Source organism: Molothrus ater, chromosome 4, assembly GCF_012460135.2.
Source record: "Molothrus ater isolate BHLD 08-10-18 breed brown headed cowbird chromosome 4, BPBGC_Mater_1.1, whole genome shotgun sequence".
Lineage (NCBI taxonomy): Eukaryota > Metazoa > Chordata > Aves > Passeriformes > Icteridae > Molothrus > Molothrus ater.
The window spans coordinates 24,088,617-24,116,438 of NC_050481.2; the positions used below are offsets into that span (position 1 = coordinate 24,088,617).

Here is a 27,822-nt window from a genome sequence, read left to right on the forward strand (position 1 = left end):
TGATTTTCACTGATTTAATTAAGGCTTCACCAAAAAGAAATATATAGTACCATCTTTAATAGCTGAAAATTAGCACACTCCTTTCAGAACAAATGGTCCATGAGTGACTTTTGTGTCTCTGCCATCAATTATCTTCCTGAACAAAGTAGTATCTCACTGGTGGCCCGGGCAAGTCTTCCTCTCCATCAGTCTCTGGAGCAAATGAAACTGTCAAATCCACATACTTCTTATCAGCTGATGGTTTCACAAGCTTTTGCATCCTATAAAGAAATGAAGAGCAGTTCATAAATGCATCAGGAGGACTGGCAGTGGGAATTCAGGGCTAGACTAGGAGGAATTTCACTGCCAGCAATGTGTACTGGCCCAGCATACTACAGACCAAATTAAAATAGAGAATACACCACCTCTAAATTGCACACAAAAGCTGATCCTCCACCTGAGCTTCAGCAAATAGTGTTCCATTTTCCTGACAGACACAGCCCATTAAAGTGTCAGAGTAGTAAAAAATCCTGATATTCACAAGAAGGCAGCTTCATACTATATGACTGTGACTTCATTACATACCCCACTCATTCAAAATTATTTATACAGCTGTAAGAGAAAGCATATAAGCAACGTTTTTGGAGACAGGCTGTAAATTCTCATCTTAGTATGCCAGGCACTCCACAGCTTGGCAGCTCTTCTCTCCCCAGGAGTTTGAAGTAGCTTGCTCCTACCTCTCTGCCTGATACCTACTGTCAGACCTTCAAATCAGTACTGATCAGTGCATCCACTTGCTTCAGGAAAGCATGTGAGCACTGACTACCACACACTTCACAGGAGCTGTAAGGAACAGATTTTGAGCAAAAGTAGTTAAATCCACAGGTAAGGCAGAACTAAACCTGTGTGAGATCTGGCTGTTATTTTTCAAAGGCCTTCAGTCAAAACCCAATGCCCTGCCTTCACATCCTACCAAAATGCCATGGTGAAATACCTCAATTTTCTGTCTGTAAGCAGCAAAGCAGAGCCTTTTTGAATGTCATCATTCTTAAAAGGGCTGAATTGATGTAGAATCTCAAGCAATTACTCTAACTGGACAGACTTACAGAAATCTCAAACTGCAAGCAATGCACTATTCCTTCAGAGCTTAGTTGCTAAATATCAGCATTAGTTTTAAGCCAGTTTCAAAACGTTCTAGTGGTCTTGTCCTGCTTGAACCATGGTACATTCTTTCCCCTCCAGAAATTACTGTCAGACTCCTTTAGCTCTCTCATTCTGGTATTCAACAGTTAAAGCAGGATTTTGCAAGTCTCCTTTTCTAATCATAGAAGTTAACTCACTCTCTCTTTTTTCTTTTACAAAAAGTAAGAAATTCTCTTTTTTCTTCCCAAATATTAATGGCTAGAAACCACTTTGAGAGAAAATACTGCTGTCTGACACACTTCCTTTGATACAAGCAATGAACATAATTTGTATGTACACTTGCATCCCTAAATCCATTTTCCGGTTATACTTACGTCAACTTTAATCTTTTAATATGGCCTGGCATCACAGGAACATAGAGCATCTTGACTCCTTGTACAACCATAGTTGGTTCAATTCCATATTTCTCCTGGAATTTACAAATTAAAACTCGTTAAAAGATTAGAACAGCTGCCCAGATACTACTGCTGCCTAGATACTACAGCTGATTATTCAAATCCATAGGATCCAAACCAGAAAACCTGCTAATGCATGGATGCTGATAGAAAGTTTTATTAAGATACATTTGAGCCAACTGAATTAACAAGGAATTTGAAAACAGGCTTGAATGCCTTTACTTAGAGACATTCCCATTGACATTAGTTATTACTAAAATTATTCTGGTTTGAACAGTAACTTGATAGAAATAAAAAAGAAAACAAAACACAATTCAACAACAATTTCAACAAGAAACTCCTTTCCTCTTGTCTTGTATTGACCCAGGACAGTAGATAACTTACTCTGACAGCATTTATGAAGTCCAACAGAGTAAAATCCTCTTTCCCATAAATTGTCCACCTGTCCCAGATGGTAAATGATATCCCATTTCTGTTTTAAAAAGTGAAAGGTTGTTACTTTAGAATGTGAACTCAGTCATTCCCTTTAAAAGTGTACTGGAGAACTGCCATGTCTTCTTGTTGATGTGCTGTTTAATCTTGAGCAAAAATCTCTTCCCTCTCTCCTGCCATTTCTCCAGCCCCCTGACCTTGCTAAGCACAAGACACAGTAAGACCTCTAAGTAAATGTGGTATCTGACAATGAAGTTGCTGAGTTTTCAGACCTACTAAAAAATAGCTCTCGTATTGAACAAGACGCAAAAGCGTGTCTGGGATGTTTCCTAAGAACAATGTCACACATCTACCTTCTCTAGATTTTTAAAATCTCACAATTAACAGCTTCCCCTGAAAAACAAACTAAGCCCTAAACCCACTATTTTTTTTAATTAGGACAGATGAATATGGACTGCATTTTCCAAACAGGAAATTCTTGGGCACTGCATTATGGGACACCTTTGGCAGTATTACAAGGATCACTTACACTTCTAGCAGTACACAGGAAGTGGATAGAGTCTGATAGCAAGCATGACACAATTCATCATTTTCCAAGTTTAAACAACAAAAAAATACCCTTGGATATCTAGAATGCTTAGCTGGAGTATTGCCACAAGCTGTGGTTCCATCATAGCTCTGCTATGTGAGCACATAAGGCCTTAGTGTGGATATCTGGATTTAGTAACTATTCAAACTTCTCACTTGTTGGAATGGTTCAGCAAGTTCTAAGCATCAATTAGTATATTTCCAAATATTGTCCTTGCCCTTCTGCCATTGTCCTTCCTACCTGATTTCCGTTCTTCTTACTTCAGCAGTTTCTGTAAAGACCATTATGGGAATGGCTAGATTCAGGAAACAGTTCTTGTATGCATCAGCTGGGTAGCCACCCACAACTTTGATGAGTTCCAGTGCAACCTGCAGTAAATTAGAATTTACTTATTAGGTTTTAGTGTTATCAACTCTAGTGTAGTTAAGAGACCAGCAACTACCAAGGAAGTTGTTAATGAGATTTGTCCAATCAGCAGAGTAAATAACATGGAAATGCAACCCACTATGCCACATAAATAAATTCTGTTTCAGCCAAGGGAAATATTTAAAAACTGTTCTTAATGCAGTACTCTTCCAAAATTGTTTGGTTCATGCAATCTCCACAAAGCATGAGGTTCTGTTGAGATGCAGGAACACAAACTACTACAGAACAGATCCTTTCCACTCTTGGCAGCAGCATTCTAATGAAAGTTAGTACTAATGGCCAAAAACAAACCAAAATGCAGAATTCCAACCCACCTTTCTGTGCTGCAGATAAAAAATAAAAGCACCAAAGGCTCACCATGTTAAGAAAACTTCCTTTTTGACCATTCAGGAGCCACTCCAGCAGCCACACTCACACCACCAAAGATTTTCACTGCTGGGACTAAATCCCCTTCACAGTGGGCACCTTCTCAATCACTGTCTGGCAATTTATCCCACTCTCACAGCCAGACAAGGTTTCCTTGCTGGCTGGACCCTGGGTTTTCCTTAGCAGAGTCTCAGACTTCTGGGTTCTTTGAGTAATTTCATAATGATGTAGCAACAGAATAACAATTCAAGCTGGCGCCTTGGAGAAGGGGCCCTGAACAAAGGACTATCTGGGCTTTTGTGCCCTTACAGTCTCTGTGCTTGACAGTCCAGGGTCTTCCAGCTCAGTCCTCAGCTCCTGCTGTGTCCCTGAGTGTCTGGTCACCTGGCTAGGCCACAGGTCCCCGTGCCCTTTGTTGTGCAAAGGGTCAGCAGTTCATGACCTCTTGCCTGAGGCTCCCACACAGAGCTCGGCTGGCACTGCAGCTCCACACTAAGCTGCCTGCACTACATGCATTCCTCAACAACCACACCTAGAATCAAGCATGACCTTTGCTATTGGTACATGAGAAATAAATCCATTTCTTTAAATGAGCCTCTGTCAGGGTAGCAGTAATCAATACCCAGACAACAGCAAGAAACAGTAAGAGAAAGGCAAGAAACAGTAAGAGAAAGAAATATGCATTTTAGAAATCAATCTTACCAGCCCTGATACAGCAGCAGTAGCTGTTGCAATGGCAGGAATAATCTTCCCAGCAATGCGCTTTGTTTTGAACCGATCAGCTGGCTCGATGTTGTACATCTTGGCTCGCAGGTTCGACGCTGCTGTTACAAAATCTATGTGCCCATTACTATCATCATCTTTCTCGAAGGAGATGGGCTTCATTTGCAAGTCAGCTGCTCATTAAAAAATATAAAAGAGCAAAAAATTATTATTAGAAAACTGAAGATGTCCTAAACATAATTTAAAGGGACTAGAACCTTAACAAATTAAACATTTCACATCCTTGAGCTTGGTGCCTTACTTGTTTTCCTGTGCTAGGAAATGCCCCTCTCAATACCACTTGCTAAAAGTGAATAATGAAATAAATATCAACAGAGCTCTATAATTTTACTTTCCTTGCACCACCAAGAAGAGATTTTGAACATCCCTATGGATGTTTCTCATACACCTCACCTCACTAAAGCTCCATCCTGAGAGAATTCCCTTTTAAAGCTTAGTTTAGCTGAAAAAATTTCAAAATATAGACTCAGTAGCATTGAAATCAGAGTTTTGGGTTGACACTCCATCATGAGTGTCATCCCTGACTCCGGGATGAGTTAAGGATAAGCTGATCTTTCTCCTGAATTCATGGGCTAAAAAAGCTTGCATGTAGTTGTTACCTAGTGGCCTCTTTGTGCATCCAGGCACAAAATGGAATGCGAGCATCCTCATTTTAAATCCAGAAGATGCTGAGGAAGACTCTTAACAGTCTTTACAATTTAGGATCATTTCAGACTGAGAACTCTAAGTAGTGACAGTCAGCCTTCTCATGCCCAAATAATTTGCAGTCCATCTGGGATCCAGCCAGCACCCTTCCTCCCCACTGCTGCCTGCTCCCTGTCATCAGTGTCACAATTACAAGCAAGCATAACAGAAAGCCTAAAACTTCCATGAATCTCAGAAATACAGAACCATATGGTAATGTCAAGCAACAGGACAGGTATCTGCATGGCACTTCAGAAAGCTTTAGATATCAGCTCTACTTCTTGCAGAATTCCAGAACCGCTTCATCCAAAGATGTGAATGCCACTAGTGGCAAATGCAGGATATTACTAAACTATGACACTGGTTTGCACTACTCACTTTCCAGAGCTTCATTGGATAGTATAGACTTCTCCAGCTGGAAAATAGCATTTCTTTCATCCTCACTGCTGACAGGAATATGATCTGGTTTTCTTGCAGTTTCATCAGTCTGTACAACCTGCAAGTGTGCGCAGTACTTGAGTAATAAAATACATGAAACTTCATACAGTGCAGCTGTCAAGCGTACTAAATTTCCTGTCTTCCTTGTAGGCCTTCCTCCCCATCTCAAGAGAGACATGGATTTACTGGATCAAGTCCAGCCAAGAGCTTCTAAGAACATTAAAGGACAGCAGCATCTCTCATACGAGGAGAAGCTGAGAGAGCTGTGATGGTTCAGAGTGGAGAATAAAAGGGTCAGTGGGATCCTATCAATGTGTACAAGTATCTCGGGGGGGGAAGTACAGACAGCACAGTGTGCCCAGTGACAGCACAAGGGCACAAACTGAAGCACATAAAGTTCCCTAAGAAACACACAAACATACTTCAAAGGAAAAGAAACAAAGAAAAGCATCCCAGAAAAATTGTGAGGATGGTTGAACACCGACACAGAGAGAGGCTGTGGAGTCTCTATTCTCAGAGATATTCATAACCCAGTGGGACACAGTCCTTGATGACTTGCTCTAGCAGCCCCTGTTTAAGCAAGAGGATTGAACTAGGTGTTCTTCAGAGGCTCCCTCTAACCTTAACACACTTATTTGCCCAGAACACATTATAATTTGTGTTTATTTCTCATTAGCACCAATGCAGTAGTTGGAGATGTGGGAATGTTTTATTTTTTTCTTTAAATTAAATATTACACTTACTTTGTTTGAAGGTCTAAACTCTGGTACCTTCACAGATGAAATAATCCCCAAAATGGTTTCCTCTGACAAGTCCTGTTATAGTTTTGTAGAAAAACAATTTAAATTCACATCAACTCCAAAAGGCCTCCACAAAAAGACTGTAAATACAATACAATTTCAAAGAATACTAGACCCAAAAAGTCTCACAGATATTCAGTGATGTTACAGCTAAACATCATCATTAGAACACCAAGTGAGAATTAATTTGCCACAGCAAACCAGAGCAGTGTGACGTGCCTAGCACTCGAAAACTGAACAGAAGTGCAAACCTGACTTACAGGAAGGTCCAATTAAAAAACAAACAAGAAAAAAGATAAGCAATGCAGAGGTAGTAAGCAGTTAAAAATAAAACCTCCATAGCATACGTAACACACTAATTTTTTTTTAAAAGCCTTAAAGAGATTTTCATTTAGTTCAGTTGTTATATTGCATCAAAATAATAATTACTAAGTTCAGTGCTTAGTGAAAATATCCATTACACTACTCATTTCTTCTCCAGGTTAGGGATTTAAATAAAGGAAGTGTAAGCAGCTGCCAAACAGACAGTGCTGAAGGACAGATTACTATAAGAATCACTTTAATCAGCCCTTGAAAAGAACTGGCAGCTGGACATAGGCCCAAACTGAACACCAGGTTAAGTTAAGGGAACACTGTTAGAGTCTGGATTACCTTTTCTGTGAAAGGAACACAGTACACTGTTGCGAAGAGCTTTGCTGTGCTCACGATGAAACCATAGTGCCTAAAGAAAAAAGAATTCTTTTCGGTTGGTTGTTTTTTCTACTTCAGTTGCCCAAAGGTTTGCAATCAGTTCAAGATCTTGAAGAAACATATGAGAAACAGGATTTCCATCCTCCAGTGTACACAGTACAAAACAGCACATTTTGAGTGACTCAGAAGTTGTCCCCAAAACAACTTTGATGAAAAATTTTGATGAGTGAAGAGTTAATGAAAACTATGTCTCCCTATCCTTTGAAGTCAAGCAAACAATTACAAATGCTCATATGACATGAATATGATAAAAAGCTTAACCTCAGAATTACTTTGATATTTACCATGATGTCAGTTTTCACTCAAACCAAAAACGGTGATCCAGTTTCTCAAAGCAATTGTAGATATACAGCACATAAAAGCTTTTTAATCCATCAACCACATCCATTTTTAAAATTATCTGTAATACCCAAGCCATCTAGATCAGACCCAAATTGAAATGAACAAGAAAAGTAGTCCCTTCACTAGGTCATTTGGCACATCCTGCCTTTTATGATGTGGACAGTGGGGGCAGGGAGGTGTGACAGCAACAACTCAGTAATTCTGCAGCCATATAGGACATGAAATGGGCTGTTCTAAGCCATTTCACATTAGATGTTGTCAGAACAGCACTCTCCAATCCCATATCAGTGAAAGTTAAATTATCTGCAGTGAAAGTATTTGGCAGCTCACCAAATCTGCCACAGGATAAGACTGTGCACTAACAGCTATTGATTCCAGTCCAACTTCCAGGGCTATAAAGCACTTCTATAAGGTGGGATTTATAGGGTGCTATACAATGCATCTGGGACAGTACCATACTTACAAAGGATCGTTAAATTCAAACTTCACTGGGAAAGGAGGCCTCTTTGGTGATTGCCAAAACAAACCTGGTAGGAAAACAGACTTAAGATGAAATCCCAGGGAACCAGGAGCAGCAACAGCATGACATATGCCATGAATATGCCAACATATGTTGGCATATGCCAACAGGCATAAAGGGGCATTTGTACTTACTTCCATCTTTTAATCGTGTATCAAGGGGAAATGAATGAAGCAGCTGAAGAGCCTAGAGGAAAAGCCAGAGAGGCTTTAGTAATTTGTCACATAGATTGACATGACCATACTAAATCAAGCCTGACTAGCTGAAGTAATTTAAAGAGTTAGGAAAATCATCAAACACTTTTGTCAAGATGGACAGCTTAAAGACAAGTACTACTAGACAGAGTGCTTGCCCATTTCATTCACAGAACAGAGATGACAATGTCACCTCATCTGTACAAAGCTCAAGGAAGGTATTTAATCCAAGAAGCAAAGCATTCTCCCCCACCTTATTGTCACTTTAGGATTCTTGCATATGGATTCACAACTCGGAATGCAATATTTTCTCAATGTGAGAACTACCACCAGAGATTCTGTATGCACAGGAACGTTTATTAATCCACAACATCCCAATCCCATTTTTCCTACAAAATTACACACATACTTTAAGCAACACTGTGGATCAGACTGTCAGAACAACTGGCTCTTATTTCAGAAAAATCTTTGAGAAAATCAGGGTTACAAAGGTGAGTTCAGTAACGGGAGTTCAGTGTGAGAAACAAAAACCCACTGCCTAATAAAAGACATCTGAAAATCCCGATACTTTGGAAAACAATGGAAAAATGCCAAGAAAACTGCATGGAGACTACTGAACAGAGTACTAAGAGTGAGTTAATAAACCAGACCTAGAAGTGCTAGAGAAGAAAGGGACGCAGCATTTTTAGGTTTCAAGTATAGTTTGTTATTTATGAAGGGATGGAAGTGAGTGCGAAGACCTGGACACCTTGTTATTAGAGCCACGAGGTTTTCTAAAATCTTCATCATACTACCCCATTTACAGGTCTTACCTACCTTATGGCTAAAATACTTTTCAAATTTTACTCTTGCTAGTTCTACACACTGAGTCCAACTTCGGGGTCTTCTACTGAGAGTTTTAATAACATGAAAACAACCTTCCAAGCTCTCTCCTGATTTTATTCGCTAGAGAAAGAAACATGGAAATGTTAAACAGAGAAGATTCCTTCTAATCCAGTCCAGTCAAGCAATAAATATGTTTTTAGTAATCCACAAGCAAGAGGAAACAAAGGATAATATTTCATGAAGTGAACCTCTATGTGCTCCTCTCCACTGGGGTTTTTCCCCATTTACTTCCCAGCCCTTTGGGCCACAGGCCATTACAGACTCAAAATAAAGACAGTAAACAATTCCAATCTAATTTATTATTACTTGAACTCACTTCAAACTCAGTCTTACTTTCATTTTTCCTAGCTAGATACACATCAGTGTGACACACACTAATCACACATTAGCAGTGTCTCAGTCTTTCTGGTGGTTTCTACATCATGTACAGAGCCCATGAGCTGGAGAAACTTTTAATTATGAGACACACCAGAACTACTGTTCATATGATCAACTAATGACTTGGCCAAGTAAGTCTTCAGGTTTTCTGAAAAAACTCAGAAACTAACTGTAATCTCACTGGCCTTAAATAGAAACAAAATCCATAAAGCAGCAGTTTAAACTCTCTATTTTACCATGGCAACATTCCCTTACCTGTAAAACTTCTTCTGCTGACGGATAGGTTTGCCAGAATTTGTTAAACAATGAAGGCTTGTGAGAAAATGAACTTTCAAACTGTAAAATAAAAAGAACAAATATGGCATTATGCAAGAAGAGTATCAGATGCCCACCCTTCCAAACACACATGGAGTTGTGCTGAATGCCAGAAAGCTTAATTCATTACCTTATCTCTTGCCCACTGAATCGTATGCTCAATAGCAGCTGGGAAAGACTTCAAGGTGCAGAAAGGTATTTCTTCCTCTGGTGGATCCCGCTGTAATTAAAGAGAGTTGCTTACCCAAGTTAATTGCTAATAATTGCACCAAGAATTTGTACACTACATAAGTTAAAAACTCTGCTGTTACAAAATACAAGGTGGCTTTTTATGCTTAGAAATCTGTTTTATCAGCGCTAGCTAGTATTGTCAATTCTTCTTTATGAGGAATAATCTAAACTCAACACTGGAAAGCAAAACTGAACTTTGAAACATAAACAACAGGCAAAATTGCCAGACAGGTTTTCCAAGATGTGGAGCTGGCATTCATGTACACTTTCAACATGAAAGTTTTTCATGCCCTGTCACTCAAAGCCAGAAAGACTTCTTTATGGACCCTAACAAGACAACTAGGATGCTCAAAATCCTGTCTCTGTGTCCACGTGGCCCTATTTCATGGTGTTCTCAACCAGTGAATTTCTCCACAAGAACTTAAAATACAGGGATACTGCAGGTAGTGTCTATCAGCAATAGAGCCTGAAGGTTCATTTTCCCCTCTCCCATTCAAACAGAACTATTATGTATGCTTGTAAAGAAATGCTCAAATTTTATTTCCTCTGAGCTTTTCTTCAGAAACAAAGGAAGCAATTATTTCCTAACAGTACTGTTCTGCAGCAGCTCAAATAGGCCACTTATTTTAGAAAGACACAAAAATGATCAAAGAATCAGAGGGCATCATGGGACAAGCTACAGAAGGTGAGCAATAGTCTTGAAAGACTTACATGACTATTGTAGGACTCTGTCAGGTGGGGCACAATAACTTCTGTGTGTCCTTTTGTTCCCATAGTTCCAGAGTCTATAAGAGGACGCAGGTTTGCTACACAACGACTGACATGGAAAGACACAGACTATCAGAGTACAGAACAATCTCTACATTCTTGCCTTGCAAACATTACTGGAGTGCAACTAGACTTGTCTCTAGGCACTTTCAGAAGAGTGGAAAGCTTACACCAAACTCAGGGGAAAAAAAGAGATTAAATAAGAATTATTCAGGTTAGATAAAGATACCCTATATCTCAAAATGTGTGGATTATGAGCATTAGAAATGATTTGTAAATGTCAATATCTCTACTTTTAAATTTAAATGCATATTTTTATGCTTTAATAATTTTAAAACTGACGGTGTATCCTCACCATCATCAGAAGTTAACAGTTGCCCTGGCTTCCCTTCCACCCCCTACCTATCAATGTATCTCCTGGCTTCAACATTGTCCAAAGCAGTCACAATCACGTCTTGCTTGGTGTAGAATTCATCACTGTAAGTGTTCTCAGTCGCTGGACAAACTTTATTGATATCTGAATCAATCTTTATGTAAGGATTGATGTTCAGAGTTGCTTCTGCCGCAGTATAGCTCTTAGGTTTCTGAAAGCATAAATACAGGTATCAGCAATATGCAGATAAAGAACATCAGGGACACAAAAACAGCAACTTCATTTACTGATCAGACAAAATTCACTAATAGAAATGTTAGTATGCAAAACACACAGTAACCATGTTTTTATTCATATACCTCCATCACTGATAAATACCTTATTGATCTAGTTTTATTTTTTGTTTTATTTAGTGTTTCAGAGAGGACGTGGTGGTAGAAGTGCTTAAATGGTTTATCAAGTAAAAAACTGATGCAACGTGCTGCCACTCGTAAGAATTCCTTCAAAAGAAGGGAGCAGCTTATGACTGTGTGAGGATAAACCCATCAGTAACTCTGTCTATGCAGCACAGACATCAAGCACCTGTGAATAATCACATTACTGCAAGGCATTCCACACAAAACCAATTTCAGAAGCTAAACTGAAATAGATTTCTTGACCTACTCCACACTTTTAGCCATACCACAATTATCTAAAGATCAGCACTCAAGCCTGTGGCTTCTAAAAGCTTGCAGGGTTCACTTTCCATTTAGCTATCCATCCCAAGTGCAATCTGTTCCCCGATTTGCTACACGCAAACAGGAGGCAGAAAATTCAACTGTTAAGTTTTGGGCAGAGGAAGCCTTTTTCCACACTGCTGTCATGATCTAAGCCACCTTTATTATTTTGTGCTGTGTTTGCAAGTACTGGGATGTTCTCTCTGCTTCTAAGGAATTAACAGCTCCTCTGTTATGCATTTACTGAATGTACATGTTGGGCTTTTTCAAAACCATTTACCAGCTTAGTGAAAGCTAAATTAAGTCAAAAGACACCAACTTTGGTCACATTCATCAGCAGCAGCACTACTGAGCTCTATTAAGAACACTTCTGCCAGCACTCTCTACTTTTTGTTGTTTTATTTTCCCCAAATTTCAATGGCATAGTAGAGCATTTCTGACATAGTAACGCATGGCAGGCTCTTAAGCAATACAGTACTCATCCAACTGTCAAATTTGAGAGATTTCATTAGTCAAAAACACCAGTACAAATTAAGATTAGACAACCAATTTTACTTAACTGACACTAGTGATGAGTTGGATGCCATTGGAGTTTTAGGCACTGTTTAAAAAAAACCCTTAGATTTCATTACAGCCTTTAAGTCTTTTCTGGACAGTACAGACACTCACAAGTTCAGCTCTCTGTAGGGACATAGGACAGGGAAACACAATAGTCCAGAAAATTTACTAAATAAGAAAGCCTACCTGTATGTGATGAGGTCGAAAAAGAAACTGCCTGTTCAGGTTGGATTTCTCTATCAAATCTGGATCTGTAATTGTAACCTAAGTCAGAAGGGGCAAAAGCAACAGCTGAAGTTACAATTTAAGTGCAACATTGAGCAATGATCTTGATGAAACTTCTATAAACACTTGTCAAAACAAAACACTGTTATTGGCATCCACTGTGGCCAAAGCTCTGCTTACACTGACTGACTACATTTTGTTTTAAAATCAAAATACAGCAAGACTGCTCAAGTGTTTTCTCCTTCTAATTGCACACCCTTCTACACCAAGGCCACTGTATTCTCTGCACAGACATCAACCTGAAGTAAGACTTAAGCTTTTAACAATTTTAGTAGTCTAAATATTTAACTCTTCCTTGTCACACTACTTCTAATAAGAAGTAAGGTTAACAGGTGACTTACCAATCCTTTGTCTTGCCCAGTACCAACACCAAGAAGTGCAAAGTTTTTTAGCATTTCACAGCCTATGGCTCCACAGCCAACCTAAAGAACATTACATTTTTAGAATCAGAAATGTTAAGTGGAAACCACAAAGACAAGTCCATTCCAATTCTGGACCATTTATTCTGCAGTGACACATCACAGAGCTGCCCTCGTGTATTTTGGGGACAGTGGGCATTAGCTGTACCAACAAAGCATTTGCAAACAGTGTAACAGTGTCAGTCATACTCACCAAGAACACATTCAAATCATGGAGCTTCTGGCACAGAGAGTCTCCAATACAAGCCCTCAAGGCATCATATCTATCACCCCTACGTAGGCACAGGAGACAAAAACAGGAGACTTCAAGCTGCTATTTATCATGGTGGTACCATTGCTGCCAAACTACACTTTGACATGAACTAACAAAGTCAGACAGAGTAGAATTCCTTTCCATGCTAAAATAGGACACACATTCTTAACCCCCAACTTGTCCCTCCAGCAAACAGCACTGAATTAACTTAAAAGACATCTGTGCCTGCTTGAGACTCAGATGTGAACAGTACATAAGCCAGCAGTTTGTAGTTATATTTACCGTGGGAGAAACTCCTCAGAGCCCACCTTCTCTAGAGGTGTTACAATGTCTAAAACATCTATATATAGCTGTAAAAAAAATGAAAAAAGAAAAAAAAATCTACTAAAAACCTGTGAAAAACATTCATGTTATTTTAATTTAAAAATTAAGTACTTTGTATGAACAACAGAGTCTTGAAATGTAAGAGCACTAAGTTTTTATTGGAAGACTACACAGTAGCTGGTACCCTACAGTTCACAATTTTAGTGAACAGGAAAAAGCATTTGGACACAGAGGGGAAAAAACATTCACTCAAACAGGTGAGCTGCAAGTTTTTTACTTCTGACAGGCATGTTACCCCTCCATAGGTAACTCTGAAGATTGTGACATTTTCTAATCCAACTGTACTCTGACATTTATCCCGAGAGTCTGAAAGCCCTGATCTTATGTACAGTAGCTTAAGCTGGTATCTGCACTCTATCACACCTTTGCATCCATGCAGTGACAAGCCAAGGTTCTTGTTGCTAGTGTGGAAAAACAATGTGCTATCTGAACCCCAAATACAAAAACTTTAACTAAAACTGGCTGTAATTTTATTGTACTCATAAAACCACTACTTCTTCTAAATATAGTCTCAAATTTATTTTTTTTAGTTCCATGTCATAGAAGTTGTTCAGGTTACTCTGATCATAAATTAATAATCATAATCACACAATGATCCATTCATAAGATGTCAAAATAACCATCCAAAAATCAAGACAGCCTTACCCACTGCTGCAATGGAGAAAATTTTCCTGTTACTGCTTTCAGGACTTCCTGGCTAGCAACACCACCCACTGCTGCAGCCAAAGGAGGTAGAAATCCCTGAGCAGTTCTAGACAACCATTTCACCACATCTCCATTCACCTGAGGCTGAAAAGTAAGACACAGGAACAGGTTTACCCCTCAGTGAACAAGTCAGTGACAGTTTCACAGACCATTCTTCTTCAGTAAAAGATTACTTCATTCTGACTAGCCAAATGTTTACAGCCAAGACAGATCCACCATATATCCTATATTTGTCACATGCATTTGTCTAAAAACTGGATTCACATCACCACAGGATCAGTCTTCAGGTCAGGTCAACATTCAGCTGAACCTCTGCTGAAATCCCATAATGTTTCCTCACATGGCCTTCAAAAAGCTAGCTGATTTATCCAAAGATGGACTCAAAGGCCAGAACAAGGACCAACAACTAAAGCATGACTTTTAGGCTAGTAAATAAGTACATTAAAAAGTGAGTCATAATGATAATGGTTCCTTACTCACTTTGTTTTCCAGTGTTTCACTTATAGAAATGGCTATTTTCAGCATTTCCTCAGCATCTTGAAGGCATCTAGACACCAGGGTAAAAACAATAATGATGACTTAAACATTCCAGAGTTCTTCTAGAAACACAATCAATGGCAGAAAAAAGCAATGGAGACAGTAGGAAATCTAGAATCTCACATTATCCTTAACAGTAGGCATTCAAGATGTACTTCTAAATGTTAGGGTTAGCTCAAGAACAGGAGTCTCAGTGGAAAAGCCCATGTGCAAGTACAGTCTTAAGATTTATACTTTTTAAGTAATTTTGTCTCATTTAACTCAAAATTACACACATCAAGAACTACAGCTGAATGAAAAACACTAAAATTAAACCCAAATAATTCAGGTTTTTTAAATCCATGAACTACGAGTTAATTCAGGATCACCGAAACAACTTTTCCATATCAGTCCCACAGTGTGAAAAAACTAGAACTGAGAAGGCCTCCCTCCAGAAGGATCTCCTGTCTGCCTGGGCCCAGAGAGTGTCATTGCTATATTGAGAAAGCCTTGTTACACACCCAGACACACATCAGGTCACATTTTTCATCTTTCCTTTTCTACATGTTCTATCAGGTACCAGACAGGGGAGGCACCGTGCTGCATAGCCACCAGGAACTACACCAAAAGGAGAGACCTGTCTGGTTCAAAGCTTGGCAAACACAGAACTGCTGCTTTACCCAATGTTTGGTCCACGACCAAAGTTCTCCTGGAAGTGGTTCAAGGCAAGCATGGCAACATGAATCTGCAAAGGTGCCTGTTAAGACAAAAACAGCTGTTGATCAGTTACAAACTAGGAAGAAATGAAGTAAACAAAAACAACTATTTGAACTCTTCTGTTACCATTTCCTATCTTGTCTCTTAAGTACAACACTCAAAAAAGTTTTAAAATGGCCTTAAAAAGTGAATTTGAAGTACATTTTATTAATGTTTTTTAAAAAGTGTTGCTCAGTAATGCAACGCCCTTTACACACATTCAGCACCCATTTCAACTAAATCCAACTGAAGAGTCCCCAAAAGAATTTAGAGCTGAAATTAGAAAGTGCAGTAATCTTCTTTTAACCAGACATTATAATGTATTGCATTTTGCCAAACATCAATAACAAAACCCAACATTAAGGGCAAAAAGTAGAAATTATATTATGTTAAACACAAAGTTACAGATTACAATTCATGTATTTTTACTATTAGAGCACTTATGCCCAAGTCCCCACATGCTAATTACCTCAGGCTTGCTAAAATCCGGAACAAGGCATAATGGGTTTGTTATCTGCTTCTCCAGCTGTTCCTGGAAAAGCAGAATTCATGACAACAACACACCACTTAAGAATACCACAGCCACTGCTACCTGACAAAACAATACTCTTCCTACAGAGATTAGGAAATACGTATCCTTTCTGACTAGCACTGCCATTGCTCCTTTCGTTATTCATACCATACTAGGTGCTAAAAATAATTATCTACTGCAAGTTCTATCAAAAATAGTCAGAGGAATGTTTCAAAAATAGTCAGAGGAATGAGTCATCCTAGTGGCAAGACTCATCTTTGAACAGGTGTGATTTTTGGGGCTGTCCTGTGCAGAGCCAGGAGCTGGAGTCCATGATCCATGTGGGTCCCTTCCAAACAAAGGACATTCTATAATTCTAGGAAACATTTACATGCTGAACTCTGCTTCCAGTGCTCAGAGCATTAATGCCTGAGAACCCAGTTCTGTCAAGCACACACTTACAAAGTAACACATCTTGGGTGTCTTCACTTGCACAGCTATGCCTCCATGCAGGTAAGGCTCCATCTCTGATGTATCACCAATGCTGAAGGAGTAAGGTGACACCACTGAAAAGAGAAGACAATAAACAGTGACAGATAATTCTAAGTGTCATTGGACGCTACAGTTCTGTATACAGTTGGGGGGGGGTTTGTCTGTCCTTTCTTTTAATGCTGCAATTTGCAGTGGGCAACCTTATTTTGAAAGCATAAGCACAGTTGATCCTTCTAACAGGATTAACCCAGAAACTGGCAGAGGGACAAAGCATTAGTTTCACATGATCTGTTATGAAATGAGCTTTTTTAAGTGGCAGCAGAATTAACAAGAATTCTGATGACCACAGCTCTTTTACAAAAATGAAATCACATGTAATTTTCTTTAGAATGTGCACAGCAGTGTCCAGTATTAACTGCTCTGAGTAGGACTTTAGCCCTGTGATGTGAACTAGAGGTGATCAAATAAGGCAGCTGGAGCATTTTATCACATCTTTCCCCTCATACATGGGAAGCATCATTCAGGCAAGGCAAAAAGACAGAAAAATTGTTAATTCGTGTGAAACTAAAACCAAAAGCTAAGCAATGAATAGAGGAATGAACTGACTGCAGCATCAGTTCTAGCAAAATGCAAGGGCCCAGAGGAAACACATTCAAGCACATGTTTCAAGGGTACTGGTTTTTGTCTCAGACCACAAGACAGTTAAAAACAAACAACTCCCACCCATTTGCTCTCTCTTCTGCTCCAAACAAACAGACATTCAGATCTGGGAACTGAAAAATTCCCCAGCATCCAAAAGGAACCAAGTAGAATGCCTTGAGACATGCAGGAAGTAGAACAAAGCAGGGTAGATGTAAATAATGAAAATAATTTTAAAAGCATTCTTAGAACATTGCAATGCATCCCTGTACACTTAAATTGTCACCCAAAAAAGCTACAAGGCAAGCAGTGACACACTAAGTGGCATCCAAAACTGTGACAGAAGCACAGGCATTATGGGGCCCTCCAAATACCAAATCAGTTTGATCAGCAGACAGAGGATGGTCGGCTCAGAGGCTGCTAACTAGATTCCACAGTTTGAGCTGAGCCATTCCATTGCCTCCTTAAGTAGCAAGATGACTTCAGGTAGACTTTACTAAATACCATCAAAACAACACCAGGAAAATATTTGCACCAAAAAGCAATTTTTGGTGCAAAAACCCAGCACTCCTCTGTCTTTGGTAACTAAAACTGCAGTGGCTAAATCAGGCCAGAAAATAAGTACCTTGCAAATGAGCCAGCAGCAGTTTACCTGTTATTTGGTGTGTGGATCCATTCAAGCACGACATTCCATTAACTTCCCGAAAGGTTAAGAACTGTCCTGTTTCAAGCCTGTGTGGATGATTTTCAAGGCAAGTGACAATACCAGGATTTGACTGAAATAAAGAATGGCAGTCAGCAAGGAGGAAAGTCTCTCGTGCATAAGGGCAACATTGCATTGCAGACACATAGCTTTTTGTCTACTGAAACTGCAATCTCTAATACTTTTAACACCTCATTTCTGTCACAGCAAGAGAGTTACCTATGGCAACTTTTTCAGAATGTCCTATGAGTTTCAATTTAACAGTGTTTTTACAACACAAACTTTCTCATTTTCACTCTCATTTTCACTTCATTTTCATTACTGTTTTCACTTCTCAGTATGTTAGCAAACTGCATTTGCTAGCTCTCAGGAGTTAAATCCATTGTTATGTTCTAAAACAGTAGCAGATTTATCCTCCTTTTCCAAACTAAAAATATTCCCCATGTTCTAAGAAATTTTCAGAGGCATTAAAAAAATAAAGTCTTGTAAATGGTGCTTATTACTCCATGCTTCCTTTCTGTCTGATATCCTTAGGAAGGATATTATTATTACTCCATGCTTCCTTTCTGTCTGATATCCTTAGAAAGGACATCCAAACTCAGTCTTGAATGTTTGGAAGCTTAAAAAGCTGGACAGCATACAGGAGAGGCACAGCTTCAGCAGGTCACAGACAAGCTGCAGGAATCTCAGACAACATCTCATCCTGTTACAGGATGTGATGCCAACCTGCCATGCACACAGAGACCTCACTGCAGTCTGAACACAGCTCATCAAGACCTTGTGCTGCCCCTCAGGCTGTAACCTGGTGGATTTGCAAGCAAGCCTGGCCTGTAAAGTCTCCTCTCATCCCTTCCTGAGTCTCCAGTACAAGAAAGATTCCAGTTAAGTAGCACAGAACTTAATTACAGTGGACTGCATTCTCTGTGGAGAATGAACAATGGCAAAGGAGTTGAGTGGAGAAAACTCTCCTCTGATTTAGGGACACCAGTGCCACCTTGACCCAGTTTATGGGACAAGAAGAGGCACTTGACGGCACTGAGTTTTAATTCTCATCAGTTTTACACTTCAGAGTGGAAGAAGATAAAGTCAAGTATTAGATTATTAAACACAAGGCATATATACAAATATATATTCATTCCTTGACTTGGCAGGTAATCAGCAAAAGCCACGAAACTCAGCTACGTACTCCTGTTGTCATCTTATTGCAGGGGTTCCATACTGTTGTCTCCTATCACAAAAGTTCCATATCTTCCTGGTGTTTCTTGCCTGTTACAGTCAGGCCTGTTCCTAATCTTTGATAATTGGCCCAGGTGCAACTCCTTAGGGGTAAGATTACTTTCTACACTATCTTTATTTTCTTATATTCTATCCCACTACATACTCCTTATGTAATTACTTAGAACAATCAAATCATCCATTCCCTTTTAAAGGCACCAAGGAACATAATCATCATATCATAAACTTTAATTCAGACCAAACCCAACTTGCTGTACAACCCCTCCTAGATTGGTTATTTTATATCTAGACTGGAGATAGGACAAAAGACTTGCTGCTGGATGAGCGAGCTTACTGTCTGGACTTCCAGAACTGAAAAAAGGACCTAAAGTAATTTCCTTTTATAGAACAATAATACAAAATTAAATGGACACCCTTACATTCTGCACTGGAAGTAGTATTGCCTCATTGCCTCTGCTTTGGTAGGTTAAAATAAACCTTTAAATTTCTTTCCAAAATATGCTTTCAGTTCCCTTGATTATTCCAGTAACTTGCCTGTAAGTGCTGAAGTTTCTTAAAAAAAGGGCTTTTTTCATGCCTATTTTCACGCTTCCTTGCAAGACTTACCCTATTCCCACACCAAAATTACATCCTTTTCTTTCTATATCCCCTCATTTCTTTCTCCTGCTCTCTCTGCAATCAAAAAAATCATTATTGTGTGTTGCATAGTAAGTAACAACCAGGAGGCCAGGATAAGAACAAAGTAACCAAAGTAACTTTGCTTCTCCTATAGCACCAATTTTAAATTGCTTAGCAGGCTGCTCAAGTGAAGCACTCTGACACTCTCCTTTTCAAAGAGCCAACAATGAGTCCTTTCAAACACAGTTAAAGCAACACAATGACTTTTATCCCTTACTTGTGTTATATTTGAAATGAAGATCTCCTTTGGTTCCTCTCCTGTTGTATCCAGCACTTCAAATTCATCACCAAAGTCACAAAACAAACGTGAACATACTCCATACACATCAGCACTGATGAACTACAAGAGAAAATAAACATCATGAGTATCCCTAGAACAGCACAAGCCAAAGATATGATGCCTCACACTGGAGCTGTTAAAGCCAGCAGGTTTGATTCTACAGTGGAAACCTGCTGTGTACTCAGGCCACACTACACAGCACAGCACTGACAATAGACCTTGAACCTGCAGGAGCATTTCTGAGCCCATTCACAAGGCAGGAGTAACATCACTACACAGTGAAATGCTGCCATCTCTGCTTCTCTTACACTCAGCCTCAGCACATCCTTCAGTCTCAGCACATTCTTTCAGAACTATTCTGAGTTAACAGTGAAAAATAGTTCTTTAACATGATTGCTTTTAAATTAAGGACCAAGCTGTAGTTACCTGTGCTGGTATCCAGATAATACCAGTAGCAGCACTGTATTCCCAGAACTCCTGCTGCTGCATCAACATGCCATCTGCACTGAATTATACACCTCATAACCAGCTTTCTCCGTTTTTGGAAAGAACACCCTGGAGGTCCAGAATGCCCACTGTACAGATTATTCATGTGTTGCATTTTTTCTATTACCTTAATAGGTGGCTGCTGAGCATGACAGAAGTCATTAATCTTCTTCTGCAGCAACAGACTTACTTCAGTCAGTATGACACACTGTGAACAAGAACAGAAATACTTCTAAGACACTGAAAGCAATCAGTCTCTTCAGGCTATGGGAAACCTTAGTACCTAGACTAAGTTACTTAAGGGTCCTGACTCCTATCCTTAAGAGAAAGCAGTCTTTAGGAAGTTTTCTCATTAAAGCAGATTGGTTACCACCCCACAAGTTCTGGAAACAGAATGAGTAAGAACAGGAGCAGCAAATTCTCAGGTTATTGTTTGTTTGGGTTTTTGTTGTTTTTGTTTTTTTTTTTTGACTGCAGCTGTGGAATTCAATACCCAATTAAAATATTTACCAAAACAGTTATGGATAATCTCAGCAAAAATGTAGATTTTGAATTTTAGGATTAAAGCTAGCAAACAACATAAATAATACTCATCAGTGCACACCAAGAAGTCTGCACAGGCTTCCAGTTTTTGTGGTCATAAAATTGCAGACACAGAATTTCTACACACATTCCTTTAATATCTAGGACAGTATTGGGTTCCAAGGCACATACACTGCAACCCATTCAGTTACACTGGCCTGCTGTAGCTGGGACATTCAGAAACTTGGTGTGCTTGTATGTCAGCCACACAGTAAAGGTGTGGCTCTCAGACTGAGCCATGCACACAGGCAGGAGACAGCTGACTGAACAACTGCAAGTGCCCTCACTCCACCAGAGGCACTTACATTTCATGACATACATACATACATTAATCATCTAAATATACAGCCTGAGCTTCTGCTGCCTGGAATACAGCCCACAGAATATATGTAGAACATCTGTGCTATGTAACTGCAAAGGTCACAGTTTCACCTTCAAAGAAAAAAAATTGTACAGCAACCCCACTTAGCTATTTATTGTCATAGCAAATTCCATAGTAAGTGTACTAAGAAAGTGGTGGGAACACAAACCCACTGTCTCAGTCTTGAACAAAATAAGCACAACACTTCAACAGTCTAAATACAAGGCCTACTGTTTTATTTACACCATCTCAACATATACTTTGAAGTTCTTTATTGTATTTACTTACATAAAAAATCCAAGTTGTATGCTCTGAACAAAATACATGAATACACATACAACTGCCTTAAGAGTGACACACCTGGTAGTGCTTTAGGAAAGACAGATCTGTGGTTTCATCTAGTGGCACAGTTGATGCTGCTACATGGACATATGGATTGAGTTCTGCAATACGAGGAAGTGTGGCCTCAGCCCTGAAAGAAAAACAATTTTCAATTTTTTAGTTATCTACAAAACTGTATTTTCAATATAGAATTTCATACTACACATGGCTTACAAGAGATCCTCACAATGTCTCCTGGCAACAACCCATTTATTTACACCTCAATTCCTAGCAGGTCTGAGGAAAACTGCTGTGTCCAATATCCCACAGGACTCAAGGATTGTCTGCTGTCATGGCTGTTATCCAGTCTTGTACAAGTGGCTGAGAAAGCCCAAGGAAGAAATGCATGTTGGCCCCCACTATCAAATTTGCATAACAAGCAGTGACACTTGTGACTCAGAACCTCAGTCCCAAGTCTAGACTTCCTGTAATATCTACCTTGGCACTGTACTCACAGCCAGCAACTCCAGAGAAAGGATTTAACAGGTGCTTGATATGTACTACCAGCTCTTGGACAACAAACTGCTATTTTTGATGCTGATGAGACCATCAGGCTCTCACTCCAAAGACTTCACAAACCTGTTCCTTTGACTGGTAACATCATCTTCATGGATGAAGAAGTTGATCCCCAAATCCCATTTTGTGCATTGCTTGGTGTCATGAACTGTAAGAGCCTAAGAAAGTTTGTCAAAAAGCATTTGCCGGAAGAAATATACAAGGTCACAGCACCCAAAAGGATGGATTAAGCCCCATAAAATGTTGAAGGACTAACACTGCAGAAGATTCAGTCATAGCACAGATAAGAACAAGCTCTTCCAACCACTTTCCCAAGAAAACTCTTACTGTTTGAGAGAGCAAAAGACATCTGCAACATGCACGTCATTCAACATTTTCCTCCCAGTTTGCAGTGATAACAGACAGCATTTAAATATCAAGGATGATTTTTGCCAGACTGTGATACAGGGGCAATTGTGATCTGAAAATTAATGGACTCATTTGATTTTTTTCTATTGGAAAGAAGAGTTTTAAAAGGCTTCTTGCTAATAAAATTAATCCCAGGAGCACAAAAACAGTTGTTGGATTAAACCACCCAACCAATCTAATGTCTATACAAAAGGATTCTCATGGATGACAAAATAAGATAACATATTTTGAATAATTTGGGTTTTGAGTTTGGACCACTCCATTTAGGAGAAGCCACTTTGTACAAAAGGATTCAGTATCTAATCAGCAGCTGGCTAAAATATTTTATGAGATATTTCAGAGCACAGTGGACATTAACGTGAGAGTCTAACAGTACCACTAGAACTTCCAAATTATTGAAAGTTTTCACCCCTAGGTTCTCACATGTTTTGCAACCCTTCTACTGAGAAACAGATTCAGAAACTTTAGATTAGTGTGTAGTGTTTTGCCTTTTTCTCATGCTTACCCAAGAATACCCAACAACAGAATTGTTTTACATACCTTTACCCCAGCCAGAATGATGTTTTTGGCTGAAAAAATAAGAACAAAGCAAAAACAAAGAGAGGGATTACTGCAGGTTACTTGCAAATCTGTAATTAGATAGTTATTCAGGTGGACAATAACAGTATTTCGTTGTTAAGAACTTCATAGCTTAAGGGTTTTTTCTCTTTTACATTTGGTTCAAGCATTCTACAGTACCCCAGAAAGCAAAATAACATAAGCAAGGTTAAAAAGACTCTCTGCATTTGTCATTTGTCAGCTGTTCATCCCACAATTGTGATTACAGAGATAGTACTGACAACAAACTGCAAAACCCCATGACTGTTCTGGCATCTGGTGCAGGGAACCACTAGGGGCAACTGAAGGAGTAACACCCCAGGCATGAACCAGCCAAAACAAGATCATTTTGCTCATGAGGAGTAAGGGAAATTGTAAAGGAGTCTCTTGTATCAGGGCAGTTATGCATTTTCACCAAACACCTCTGTTCTCCCCACACACTCTCCCATTTCATACATGGGAAAAATCTGGGCTATAGCTATTCCCACAATACATTCATTGATACTGATGCCTAAAAGAGTAACTTGGACTACCTATCCTAAACCTTCACTCAGGACACGAGATTTGGGTACAGCAATCTAGCTCATGGAAGCACATTTCAAAGTAAAATTTGAAATGTTGTTCTAGTAAAATGAGAACTTAATCCAGGATCTTTCCTGCATCTGCAATGTTAGTACTATGCATCATGCACACATAAATTCACTCAGACAGTTCAGACATGCTTACTATATTTAAATTTAAGGTTTAGTAGTATTCTGGGGCAGTATGTTTACACACACTTGTGTCTTTTGAAACAAATGCTACCTAACTTACCAATCTCCACCCCAAGGCCACCTATACCACTCAGGAACACGTGGGACTGAGCCATCTTCTGCATTGCTGTGTCTCCAAGAACATACCTCTGGCGACTACAGCAAAGACAAATTCAGATCAAAACAAAAAAACAAAGTCAAGAGCATTAAAGCAAGTCAGGAATTCCCAGTCATTAAAAAACTTCTTCAAAATTGAAATTTTGTCAATCAAATATAAGATTTGCACGCACAATGCATACAGTGAAATGCATTTAGTCAGACCTTGTCAGTGGCAGGTTTTAGAGAAAATAAATAAAGTTATAATTTTAAATTAGTGCAAAACTTCTTCAGGATAAACAAAACTTTTGAATTAACTATTGAAGACACATGCATACAAAAGAATTTCTCTGTTGTCAGAAATCTTCAGAACAGAGGGTGACACAGCTTTTGTAGTCAGATCCTGAAATGTGGGAGAGTCCTAACATCCATCTGTAAAATTAAACTTATACCATTCTAATCATCACCTTTTTCATCAAGGAAAAGAACAACTTTCATGAGGCTACTACCAAAAAGTAAAGTGACACAACACCAGGAGTATTGCACTGAATTAAAAAGAAGCCTTATTTGTTCTGCATATAATCATTTTTTAATTTTTTTGATATAGAAAGAGATTTTCATCCCACCATGCTTTTACAGGGATATCATTTGTCCCAGTAGAGACTTTCTAACAATTACCATGCCAAGTGATCTCAATACATTCCCAGCTAACAAATTAAAACAAAATTAAGCCAAAATAAATATTTTTTTAATCTACAAAAACCCCTCAAATCCAACACCCTGAGGTCTGAAGGGTAACAGATATTGATGATGAGGACAGAGAAGCACAGCAAAGGCTGAGGGATGAATGAAATTGTAACATTACTGCATGTAAATGTAAGTGTTCCTGAAAAGTCAGGAACAATGGTTAAAAATCAATCTTACCTATACAAAGCATCATCAATTTCCATAGAGTCTGCTGCCATGATTCAATGTGATCTGTTTACACTAGAAGGGATACAAAAAGAAATGAGCTGGTTATGCCAGATGCAATTTCACAGCTGGCACCCCCTCCCTGTCCCACTGAGTTCTTCATTAAAGGAACTGAAAAATAAAAAACTGATGTTACACAGGAATCAGAACATCACAGCACATGGATAAGGAAAACACACACCAGCCAGAAGAGAAAAACCCACAAATCTCCAATAAATACTTTCAAAATACAGACATTAATTTCCCCACTGAGGAAATGCAACACTTATATTTGTCACAGTTAGATTTACTGAAAGAACAACTACTTTTTACATTAAGAGCTCCAAGCTGATCAACTTGCATCCATCTGATCAGTGGGTTTTTTTGAAAAGAAGATAGAAGATCACTGAATGGCTAGAAATAGGCATTTATGCTGCATTATTTCTATGTTAATTCAAAACCCTTAAGAAACAAGTGTTTCAGCTAACTGAAGAAACCAACACCCAAAGATTTGAATTACTGCAACATTCAATTAAAACATGCAGTTAGACAGTTTGATAGGACTGTAAGAAAACACATAATCTTTGCTATTAAGGCCTTTGGCCATTAACAAGGATGTTTTCATTGTTAAGTTGGTGATAACTAAGCACCAGGATTAGGAACAAGCTGCCCCTGGGCACCTTGTTTCTTACTTATGCAGGTTGGGAACTGGTGCTTCCTGAACCTGGCAGGTGACTGCCACCAAACACAGTATGACCAAAATAGACCCTCTGTGTACTTTTGTAGTAGTGATAGGAACTGATGTTCTGGGTCACATATCTCATTTCAGCTTTCTACAAACTGCCTTGGAAACTACACAATAGCTGACAACCCTCTTTCCTGAGACTGAAAAGTAAGGGCCCAGACATACTAAGGACATTTTTTTTTTTGAGAGCACAGATATACTCTAAAATAGCTTCCAAACCTGCCCAAAATATAATTCCTATTCACTGTTCAGGTGACTCTGGCAAACATTTTAACAATTCAGAAGTATGGTACCTGCAGTCTGTCACTATGTGGAGACTGCAACATTCTGTCCCAAAATTCATCCTTTTGGTTTTTAGAAAGTGCTGAAATAGCACGGCAAGGGACAGAGTTACATTGGACACAGGCCACAAATCTCATCCACAAAGCTCCTCCACCACGTGGATATTAACTCCTGCACTTCAGCGAGCACTCAAGGCAGTCAGCATGAGGCAGCTCCACCACAGCCCACACCACCAGCCACTTCAGAGCAGCTCCCATGCCCTTGACACCACATGGGCCGAAGACAAGCAATGACCATTTTACTAGAGCCAGGTCTCCAGCCAGAGTGCAACACACCACACCTTACAGTCACAGGTGCTTCAGTCCCTGCTTAAATAAGGGCCTTCATTTCAGCCACTGCCTGAGACACCAGACTGGAGATGCCCTTCAAAGCAAGCCATCTCAGACCAGAGCTGTTCTGCTCCTCAACCAGCCTCCACAAACAGCACTGCCACTCTGGGACTACACAACATATAAGGATTGCAATACTAAAATGGGGAAGGTGATCCATGCCTGGATAAAAATGCTCAGCTTCCACTGCTGTGGTTGCTAACATCTCAACCTCTATGCCCTCCCAAATAGTCTTCTGTAAACCACTAGGACGTGTGATCAACTGGCAAGAGAAACTCAGCCACCTGTTTCACACAGACTCATTTGACAGTGGCTCTTTCAATATACTTTTCATTTCCCCATTCCCCTCCTACAGTCATAGTTACAGCACTGTGATGCTGCCAGTGCACCCATCAGGCAGAGCAAAACACCTCCTTCCACAAGGATTTAGTGACACTATGGTCAAGCGACTATAGCACAAACTCGGTTAATGTATTTCTGCATCCAAGTTATTTCTCACTTTTGTTCCACCGGTATTGAAGCTGTTTCAAAGAAATGCATGTAAAAAAGTCATTTTAACATTATGTCCTAGTTCTTAACAGAGGCTTAACATTTACACACTTGTCTGTTTCCTTTTAAAAGCCAACAGTCAGTTTTAATGTCAGAAGTAATGTTCTTCATTTTTTAAAGCCTCAGCTGCTTGCACGACATAATCCAGGGACAAACCGAGAAGCTACATGTTACCAGGACGGACTGAGATGCTCTGAAGAGCAGCAAAGGCACAGGAGCTGTAGCGGTGTGCTGGTTTCACAGTGCTCTCACCTCCGAGTCAGCGCAGGTTGAAGCAGTGTTCACTACTCGCTGTTCAGCACGCCGGGATGGCACGGAGGAGGCCTGGACTCATCCCACCTACCCGGAGCTTCCAGCGGCTGATCCCAGGCGATGCAGGCTCCCTGTTCAGTCGGCGGGAGAGACAGAGGAGGCTCAAACCCAGTTCCTGCCCAGCCGGGCCAATGCGGGAACACCGGCACCTCGGATCTGCAGCAGGGAGCCCCGGCAGAGCCCACGGGCTGCCCCAGAACCGCCCCGACCGCAGCAGAGCCTGGCGGCGGCAGCCTGCACTCGCCGCTCCCGGGACGCTCCCGCGGCGCTGGGCACTGCCGCCCGCCCGCCCCGACCGCCCCCGCGGCCCCGGCCCCGCCGCCGCCCGCTCTCCTCACCCCGCGGCGGCCTTGGCGTGGTGATCCAGGCCCAAGCGCAGCCGGCGGCGGCGGGGGAAGAGGCAGGAAAGGGGTGGGAAGCGGCAGCGCCGGTG

General features: G+C 40.0%; 1 protein-coding gene across 1 annotated transcript; it reads right to left on the bottom strand.

Moving 5' to 3' along the window:
• On the bottom strand, window positions 1-27,822 carry UBA6 (ubiquitin like modifier activating enzyme 6). Its single transcript, XM_036382119.2, has 34 exons — window positions 27,728-27,822; window positions 27,330-27,460; window positions 25,086-25,148; window positions 24,127-24,221; window positions 23,257-23,285; window positions 22,372-22,466; window positions 21,772-21,883; window positions 20,596-20,676; window positions 19,920-20,042; window positions 17,738-17,861; window positions 16,417-16,520; window positions 15,913-15,975; window positions 15,368-15,444; window positions 14,652-14,718; window positions 14,112-14,255; window positions 13,365-13,432; window positions 13,023-13,101; window positions 12,752-12,832; window positions 12,312-12,389; window positions 10,881-11,062; window positions 10,422-10,527; window positions 9,610-9,699; window positions 9,420-9,500; window positions 8,718-8,846; window positions 7,842-7,893; window positions 7,651-7,714; window positions 6,747-6,816; window positions 6,039-6,110; window positions 5,236-5,353; window positions 4,093-4,286; window positions 2,839-2,966; window positions 1,962-2,049; window positions 1,497-1,591; window positions 1-260 (listed from the first exon to the last, which is right to left on the bottom strand). The coding sequence occupies exons 3-34, from the start codon at window positions 25,124-25,126 to the stop codon at window positions 125-127; spliced, it is 3,066 nt and encodes a 1,021-aa protein (XP_036238012.1). The 5' UTR covers window positions 25,127-25,148; window positions 27,330-27,460; window positions 27,728-27,822; the 3' UTR covers window positions 1-124.